The following is a 10,021-nucleotide window of genomic DNA, read 5'->3' on the forward strand; positions in this document are numbered from 1 at the left end:
CTGTAAACACAGTAGAAAGTACGGTCTGCTTATATTTTTAACGTTCAATTTTCGCCTCCTTTCAGACATTCCACAAAAAAATCAATTACGAAATAGAACGAACCACGTGTCGGCCTGAATCTTCGAAACGAAACGAACGTTTCAAGTTTATAATGCGGCACGCTGTACGAAATAATCGGGAATCATTTTTAAAAAGAGGATATTCGCATTCCATCCCCTCGTTTCACGTCGGGCAAGTCTCGACGTGGAATGACGTTGCGGCAACATAAACCGTTATCGCCAGTTTTCAGTCAACCCCAATGTGTCAGACAATGATAACTAGGTTGAGAGAAGTAAAAAGAACAAAAAAAATGAAAAGAATATCGGCTTCTAGCACGTTGCAGACAATACGCAGCTGGCAGCGAAGATATAAGGCCAACTCTTTGATGAAAATACTGGGTCGATTCTCTGCAGTGGCCGAAGGAAACGCATGGAACTTTCAACAAGCTTTTATCTTACTTAAATAATAAATTAAACTTAATATTCGCCAGCTACAGAAACTACAGATCTTGGACAATGAATCCACTGCAGCATTGCAGTACTTATCGTGTACCAACGTAAATTCAACAGTAACAAACTGCTTGTTTGCAAAAATTCTACCCCTTTTGTATAGTAATAGAATTTTATCGCGTTTATAACGATAATAATAACAATAGCGATAATTATTCTTATTCTAATAAAGAAAATATTATTATTCTGTTCATACTAGCTCAAACCAGAGTAAAAAAATCCTACCCCTTTTGTATATGAATGAATAATGGAAAATTTGAATACACAAAAATGCACAGAATGCACATAATAAGCAAAAATATATAAATAAACTCATTATAATATTTAGTGAATAGAACAATTGCCTATCTAGCTTCTATTTTTCAAATTATACTCATAAAAATATGAATTTGCATAAAAATCCGCAGTCTACTAATGAAATTTTATCCCGTATATAATAATAATAATCATTATTCGAATGAAAATAATAATTATTATTATTCCATTCGTACAGGCTCAAACCAAAGTAAAAAAATGCTCTGCGTGAAGAATACTCGAATAATAATAATACCTCACCTCGGGAAACGAGAGAATACCAACGACGATGATAATAATAACGTAACAGTAGTAATAATAAGCTCCGTCCAAGTTTAAACACCACGCAGCAGCCTAAGCATAATAGATATACCACCACAAACACACATTACCCTACAAAAAGCAATCAACCCGGTTGTACATTCGCTCATGCGAAATTTCCTCGGCATACAGCATACAGGATAATGCTTCACGACAATCTGCACTTACCCTAAATACCGGGACAATGTCGGAAAACAAAGAAAAAAAAGAAAGGAAAAAGTGTGATAACAATAACGAACATAGTAAAACAAATTCCACCCTTAGGCCTTTTCACGTCAATTTAAGGGCGGGACAATGTCAACCGTCGCTCTTGTGTTACACGTGAAAGGAAGTAAAATAACATCGGGAATAATGACTGCAGTCGTTAATAGCGCCGTATTGAAGTCTGCTGAATGGAGCATAAAAAAAGGGAGGCATAGATTTGAACGGCACGCTCGAGATTGAGGATTAAAATGAAAAAGCCCCCGAAATGGTATGCGGTCCTACTGTTCTTTCAACCGTAATAGTGAGGATCAACCCCGAAAATTTTTTTGACCTTGAGCTTAACGATGGAAAAAAGGACGCGAAAGAAGAAACGATTTGAGTGTATCTTAGCGTGATGACCACGCAGATCTTGCATAATTAACTACTTCGCTCTGTATAAATTTGTCGTTGATATAAATTATACTGTTCTGTGAGAAACTTGAAACGTCAGAGAATAATTGAAAGTTTTACAAAAATTACACCTATTGCAAAACACTTTTCAAAGGTACTAACATCTGAAAATTTGTTTGAATATAACGCTTAGGAAAGCCATTTGGAAGTTGTGACACAATCCTGTGGTCGTAAAATTCTTGCTACTCGATCTGATCCCGTATGAAGCTAGATACTGTAACTCTAACACAGGCACCGAACAATTGGAGAAACATAAAACCAAGAAGTACTCAAGTAAAGAGTCGAGAAAGCAACCTGGGACTACTTCAGTAGTATAAGACCTCAATTACTTCGACGTCAGTACCATAGAACAAAACTCAGACTATCTCGTGGCCTGGGGCAGCGATTTCCCCGATACTGAAGAGATTGGATTCGTCCTAGACCATAGAGTGGTCTAGTGACCACAATTTCTGTGGATCTTAGATCATGGATCCCTTCTCAGGGTCCAGAAAAATCGAGAACCTCGCGGCCTGGGGACAAAGATTTCTCCGACGCTGGAGACATTGGACTCCATAATCTAATGGCCACGATCTCCGCGAATCTTGGAACCTTCCTCAGAGTCCAAAAACATAGATTTCCTCAACACTGGACTTAAACCATATTTCGGTACAGTGACCACACTTTTTATGAATCTTAGATCACTGGAGACATTGGACTCGGTTTAGACCACAGAGTGGTTTAGAAATCATAATCTCAGTGAATCTTAGATCATGGGTCCCTTCTTAGGGTCCAGAAAAATCGAGAACCTCGCGGCCTGGAGACAAAGATTTCTCCAACGCTGGAGGCATTGTGATCATGATCTCCGCGAATCTTAGATCACTGGAGACATTAAACTCGTCTTAGACCATAGCATAATCTAATAACCACGATCTCCGCGAATCTTCGATCATGGAACCTTCCTCAAGATCCAGCAAAATAGAATTCCTCGTGTCCTGGGAACAAAGATTTCCTCAACACTGAAGAGATTGAACCCGACTTAGACCATATTTAGGTATAGTAACCACACTCTCTGTGAATCTTAGATCACTACAGACATTCAACTAGTAACCATAATCTCCGTCAATCTTAGATCATGGGACCTCTCTCAGGGTCCAGAAACACCGAAAACCACGAACTCTTGGTCGTAAGATCAATCCCAAAGATCGAGAACCATAATTTTCTCACCCCCGATATCACCAAATTAGACCCAAATTTTCACGCCTTCGTTTTTGCTCCACCTACATCTTTGTATTCGTTCTAGCGGCAAATTGAACCCTCATGTTGAATTCATTCAGTACACAAGTAAGCCAAGGGAAATAAGTGAGCGACAAAGTAAACATGACCTTTACGCACGAATAGCCTCGCGTTTTCATGGAAAAAAGTAGCGCAGGATTGTAATATAATTCAAAAGCTTTATTTATTCGAATTAATTTTTACTACAGTTTTCCTGGTATATTGCGCTGACCTGAAGGTCTCTTCCTACGTTTCCATCTAAAAGAAAATTATTACCACCGTACAGTGTCTCTCTCAGAAATATGCAATTCTTGTAAATTACATTCTCCCTTATCACTTGTAATAAGGACACTGTTTTAGAAAGACAGTTTATAGTACACTCTTTAGATGGTCCATAGATGTATCACGAAAATTCCGTTCCACTTGGAACCAGAAGCTTTCGACATATGCCCTGAAATTCCTTGGCCAGAAGTCCAATCGACTAAACTAAAATTGCACCGAGTAAGCTTCTCGTCTTCCGATATATTTTCCCAGGCATTATTTTCTTCATCGACGTTCTCTGTCATACCCGTCGCAAAGGAATCACGTGTTGAAGAATATTTATAGTGACAACCGTACTTGTAATTATAACGTCCCTCTGGAGTTGCCGTATAAAATATAATTACCCATAAATCGTCCTTTTTGTCCAGTCGATACCGCCACTGACGCGATTACGTTCGCGACGGTCGAACAAAGAAACTGGAAGCTTTCGCATAAAAATGGAACATGGCGTTTGATATGAAAAGGAACCTCGCTGGAGAGAGAAGGGAAAAAAGTGTATCACTTTGCCAGAGATGGTTATCGACGTTAGGGCAGTTTGGCTGACGCAGAACAGAAGGAAACGAAACGGGCAACCAGGCCATACGGAGGAAAAAAAAAGCAACTCTAATGTTTCATTTCACGAAAATATGACAAAGGCACCCGTTGATGGAGCGTCCGCTTTGCGTGAAACCAGGTACTTAAGCGCGAAACTTTTAAAAGCATCGCGTGTATACAGTGTGCTCCAAAAGCACAGATTCGAGGTGTGAAAGCTAGAGAAGCTCGTGGAAAGAGCCACATTGTTCCGACACTTTTGAGCTGTCTTCTGAAGAGCGTTATAACAGCGAAAGAGAGGGCTGATCCCTTCATTTTCGTAAAGTTTTTTTTTTTCAAGCCGTCGTAAAATTCGCATGCAGACCAGGAGACAACTGAAACAATTCCCCACCGCAACACGATTGCATTTAGCCACGACGCTTCGAGCGTTAAAGTAACTTCGTCTGAGAATTAAGCTGCCTGGAATTTTCTTCTCCTTTGCGTATCTAGATTATCCTCTACTTGCACCGTAATTGCACGGATCTTTCTTCAACTTCGTTTGATAACGACGGGACTTTGTAAATATTAAAATGCGTTACGGTGGAGCTTATTTATAATACGAGAACGTACTTTCTGTTGTGAATGAAAACGTTTAGTATGGTAGACAGTTGTTTCAATACCTCAAAATTTACAGGTGGAACAGGTGAGAATGAAAAATATAAGGAAATGTAAATTGTTATTTAAATTTATAAAGTAGTTAATTTTATAGCAAGTATTTTTTACTTGGACATGTGAAATGTAGAATTGTTTTATTATTGCCACGTAGCTTCAATATTTATTCAGCTAAACCATAAATTTTCTCCGGACAAGATTCTACAATTTCCTATCTCACGTGCTGGGTATCGAAGTATTCCATTTACGATTCACAATCAGTAATATTGAAATATTCAGTATTGAAAATATTCGATTTACGACGAAAGAAAAATAGAAAGGAACGATCGAATTCTTAACCCTTTCGCTGCGGCAGATTTTACTTTCGCAGATTTACCGCAAATTTGCAAAATTTGTTATTTTGGCCGTATCGTTTTAAAATTCGGTTTATCAAGTTAAGCCGGAAAAGCGCGTAAAGGGCAAAATTAAGTATCAAATTAAGGTAGAAATGCACCAAAAAGCTCCAATTTTCAGAACGCCTACGGACGCCAATAGTAACGAAAGGGTTAAAGTAGTTAATTTCATAGTATTTCCTACATTTCCTACAAAATTCAGAATTATTTTATCATTTGCACACAATTTCACGCGTTGATATTCATTCACCGGAACCATAAATTTCCCCCGAACAAGATTCCACAGTTTCCTATCTCACGTACTGATCCATCCTAAACGAATGTTGCAGCAAGTAGCTTTAGAGTACACGCTGCAGTGCTTCCGAGCATTCAAGCAGATTCAGGATGTCCCACGTAAGCGAATTTACGTGTCTTTGATTCGGCGTACACAAAATTGCCCGATACAACCGTTGGAAACGAGAACAAACGAAGAACGTGTTACGTGAACGTCCTAAAACACGTTAGAGACGATCATGCTGAACCTTCACATTATTCCGTCGTGTTGGAAAAATTTATGCATGCAGCCCATCTTCTCCGCGATGAATAATGACGGAGAAAATTTAAATTCATAGCGTATTACCGGGGAATTTCAACGAGTTCCGTTGTACGGTAAATTTCGCAGAGGAATACCGATGTTAAGTCGACGGTGCATTAAATCAAACGCGTATACACAGCTACCTTTTCAGAAACGTCCGCGTACCAGTGCCTTCGAAATCCCTAATTGCGATTTCTCGATATTTCAGGATCACAGTCCTCCTCGTATCGGTTTTCGATGCGTCCGCAGTTGTGTGCCTCGATTATCCGTGCATCGTCCATTAATAATTGAGGACCAGCGGTCTACGGACGCTGCGCCACTTCGCGAGAGCGTGACATTTGGTCCATTTTTTTTTTTGCAAATCGTGACATTTTTCGAACGACAGAGACGAGGCGAGAAATATTCGAAAAAATCGTCGAACGGAAGAAACGTATAAATGGTTTTTATTACTTTTCACCGTTTGAAACTCTTTACTGTTGCCGATAATGAACGAATTGCTCCGAGTTTCGTGAAATATAAAACGTGGGAATACTTGCTCCGTAAAATGGGAAGCTGGAGAGATATGTATGATATTTCGATATTTCACCGGATCCGCTATTATTTCTTATTTTATCCGTATAATCTCTCACGCGTATAAAGAGGAATATGAAATATCTGGCAGATGTGTGGATACATAGAAAATCTGCATTCTGAAGATTAGACGAGATGCAAAAATATAGGTAAATTGTGATTCTAGACGGTACAGAATGTGAAATCTTTCTGACCCCGTTCTTTTTTATAACTTTCCAGTGTTTATTACCGTTCGTTTATATGAAAAGTTGTTTAAAGGGTATTATTCCATAGAAACGGGCAAAAAATGGCTGCGACGTTATAACGATGATTATCTCGTCGTCATAATTCAAGGTTTCATGCATATTTATGCTTGCCGGGAAGACAAAACGTGTGCAATGAGAAAAACAATGTGCCACGAATACGTAATTAAGAAAATAACAAATAACGATCAACCATTTTTCGTGTAAAAATATGAAATGAACTCAGACTCTGCTCTTGCGTCACTGGACCACTTAGAAAATACAATTAAATTTCTAAAAGACACAAATCTGCATTTTAATATAAAATGTAACATTGAATTTGGACAGAATTTCGTCGACGTAAAAATCTCGAAAAAAAAAAGAGAGAAATTATGTGCAATATCGGTCATATAGGACATTAAACATTCTTGCTACGATATTTACGCTACGTTGAGATTCGAGCATTTTATGCGACGCATATATTCTATATAGCAATGAATTTCTCCCAATGTCAACGAGCAACGTTTTTTCCTGCATTTTTGGGCAACTTTGTACCGTTATATACGAGCCATTTCTCTCATTTTCCTTCTTTTTTCTCGCCACATTATTCCTTTCAACATCTTGACGCAACATCAATTCACTATGACGATACTAATCTATCTCTTACGGTCGGACTATCACGTGCACTTGTGCCGCAATTTTTCTGGATAAGTGGAACATGTGTTGAATCGAAGTAATTTATTTTGCTCGTAAATATCTTTTACGTTGATGAATTATTTTGAATATCTTTTTATTTTTATTCGACAAAATATGATTTCAATATTCGTGTCAAATATTAATACTACCTCTACGAAGTTGAATTTAGAAAAGTATCAATTTAACAGTACATATCGTAAAATAATACCAGAAAACAGAGAGGGAATTGTCAAATTTTCAGACGGTTCTGAAAGTGTCGAAAAGTAATAAGAAAGTATCAGATATCGAATTCGAAACTTTTGTTCCGTATCGTGTGACACTTTGGCTATGTATTTGGATACGTATCCCGATCGAAACTTTGCCCAGAAAGAGAAAATTGTATATTATAACGTGTTTACGCGATTTCGTATACAAACGGGAATTTCGAATGCGCGAATTTCCTTTGCCGTAAATCTCGGAATACCTGAAACAAGTAAAGAAAAGTTGCGCATTCGACGTTTATAACATGCCTAACTTCCTCCCCCTGATCTTAAGGAAGATTGAGATTTGCTAGCTACGAGAATCGTAAGAAAGTGCAACTATGTCTGAAACTTGGTCGAACATAAAATCACGTAACTTATTAAACGCATAAAACAAAACAGAGAAGACAGTACATCCCGAAGAGCTAGAAAAGTTTAGCACTTTAAAACGAGTTCCTTATTTTGCGTAGAATCAAAGTGTGATAGCAGAACGTTTATGAAAGGAAAATTTTTGAACTAATTTCGAAACAAATATAACCGAACGTGAAATAAAATTAATCATTTTCGTAAGTAGTATGGTTCTATTTTTACGCAATATTTCATCTAGATTCTACACGTGTGTACTCTTCGTATTAGATAATAAGTATTAATTTCACAATGATTTTCCAGAATCCCTTCACGTTCAATATGAGTTTATATGAGAGCCAAAGAACTCTCGTCTAAACTGCCCTCCAAACAACACTCCGAAGCCTAACAAACTTCTGATAAACTAATTCCAGCAGTGCACGCTTAAATGTTGCAAAACATGCACGAGTTAACGTCGTAGACCAATTCTCAGAACTGCTCTCTTATGGCTCCATTACTGAAATACATATAAATCAACGAGCAAACTTACGACTAGCATTAAATTCCAAAAAAAAAATCAATTTCAATCCTAATAAATCAAATAAACGTGAACCTGTGTTAAATTCCCCAAGAAATAAATTCGAATCCACTGTGAAAATTACAAAATTGACAAATTACCAAAGAAATTCTCCTTTTTCTATCTCAAATTTACAGACCACTCTAACTCAATAGTATATCACTACCCAAACGAGGTTTTGTCCTCTCTCATGAATAATGACATGCACTAAATTCCCAAAAAATCAATTCGAATCCTCATGAATCAATTACAAAATAAATAAAATAAACGTGAACCCTATGATGAACCTGCATCAAATTCCCTAAGAAGTAAATTCGGATCCACTGTGAAAACTAAAACATTCACAAATAATCAAAGTGTGATACTTTAGCAAATTGCTAAAGAAATTCTCCTTTTTCTATCTCAAAACCGACCACTCCAACTCAATAGTACATTGCTACCCAAACGAGGTTCTGTCCTCTCTCATGAATGACTTGCATTAAATTCCCAAAAAGTAAATGTGAACCTGCATCAAATTCCCCAAGAAGTAAATTCGAATCCACTGTGAAGACTCGAAAATTCACAAATAATTACCAAAAAAATTCTCCTTTTTCTACCTCCAATTTACAAACCACTCTAACGCAACAGTATACCATTACCCAAACGAGGTTCTGTCCTCTCTCATGAATAATTCCCGTAATCAAGGTGCACGGTTAAATGTCGCGGCGACATTTAAATGCGCACCGCTGTAACCTTACTCGCGAACAAACTCGTTACACCACGGCTCTAAACGGGGGTCGATCGAACCGACCTACCTCTCGTCGAGCTTGAACGACGATCTCGACAGGTCGCTCCATGCGCTCATGCTTCTGCTGCGTCTTCTGCACGACGATTGCGGCGCGAGTAACTTCGAACTGCTCCGTCTCCTGGTCGAGGCCAAATTCTCCGCCTGGAAGTACACCCTTGGCGAATGTGGCTTTTGTTGTGCATTCGGCGGTGTCGAGGACGGCGTGACCGCCGTCGCGGTGTGAAGTTCCGGCAGCGCCTCGTAGTCCCATGCTCTGGCGCCCATCTCGAGCAAGGGGACCGACGAGGCAGCGTTCTGGCCTCGAAGAGGATCCCGAGGCTTGCGCTGGTGAAACAGGGCGAACAGGTGACGGAACGCCGACTCGTTCGCCCGCTGTTCCTTCTTTCCCGGTGGTAGCTTCACTTTGTTGCGCGTGATCGTTCGACCGGCGAACGAATCGATCTACGATGTCCCTCCGACGACATCATCGTCGACTTGCCAATTTCTCACATCGCGTATTACGTCGTCGGTATACCGTGCGTCCAGATCTCGTGTTTCAACAACTCGCTGCTCACTTTAGGACTGGCCGACGTATTCGACAATTTGTAATCTTCTTCCATTTTGCTCGATAAGATTTCAAACTGTTGTTCTTTAATTTTGTACAGTTTCTTTTTTGGTTTGATATTGCTCGGTAGACTTGTACAGTCCTTGGGATCGTTTAATCCTCTTTGCTTTTTGTCGGTCTACTTTTGGTTAGGAAAACTTTGCTAGCCTCACAAGTTTAATCATGTTCCCTCGCTTTTTTCTCTCTTTCGCTATTTTTCCTCGGCGAGGAAGTTCTATTGTAATTAGTAGGACAGGTATTGTGAACTTTGCGTCGTTATCAAGTGACAACTATATTTCTCTCTCTCTCTCTCTCTCCGAAAACATGGTTAAGTTAGCCGCTCTCGAAGCAATTTGTACTAACTTCGTGGGTATCGGCGTAAATTTCTAATCGATAAGGCGCCAGGTATCAAACTCAACGGTTATCTTCTTCCAGTAGCAGAGGGTATTATGTTCTTAGAACGTG

The 10,021-nt window shown here is 39.0% G+C and overlaps 1 protein-coding gene across 1 annotated transcript; it reads right to left on the reverse strand.

The window, feature by feature from the left end:
- Positions 1-8,976: 8,976 nt before the first annotated feature.
- Positions 8,977-9,237, reverse strand: LOC108578587. The gene has a single exon (XM_017941950.1). The coding sequence runs from the start codon at positions 9,235-9,237 to the stop codon at positions 8,977-8,979; it is 261 nt and encodes an 86-aa protein (XP_017797439.1).
- Positions 9,238-10,021: the final 784 nt, after the last annotated feature.

The sequence above is a fragment of the Habropoda laboriosa genome, unplaced genomic scaffold (assembly GCF_001263275.1).
Source record: "Habropoda laboriosa isolate 0110345459 unplaced genomic scaffold, ASM126327v1 scaffold41, whole genome shotgun sequence".
In the NCBI taxonomy this organism is placed as follows: domain Eukaryota; kingdom Metazoa; phylum Arthropoda; class Insecta; order Hymenoptera; family Apidae; genus Habropoda; species Habropoda laboriosa.

Coding starts and splice junctions, on each gene's coding strand:
- LOC108578587 (XM_017941950.1), bottom strand. CDS start 9,237: ATGGGCGCCAGAGCATGGGACTACGAGGCGCTGCCGGAACTTCACACC.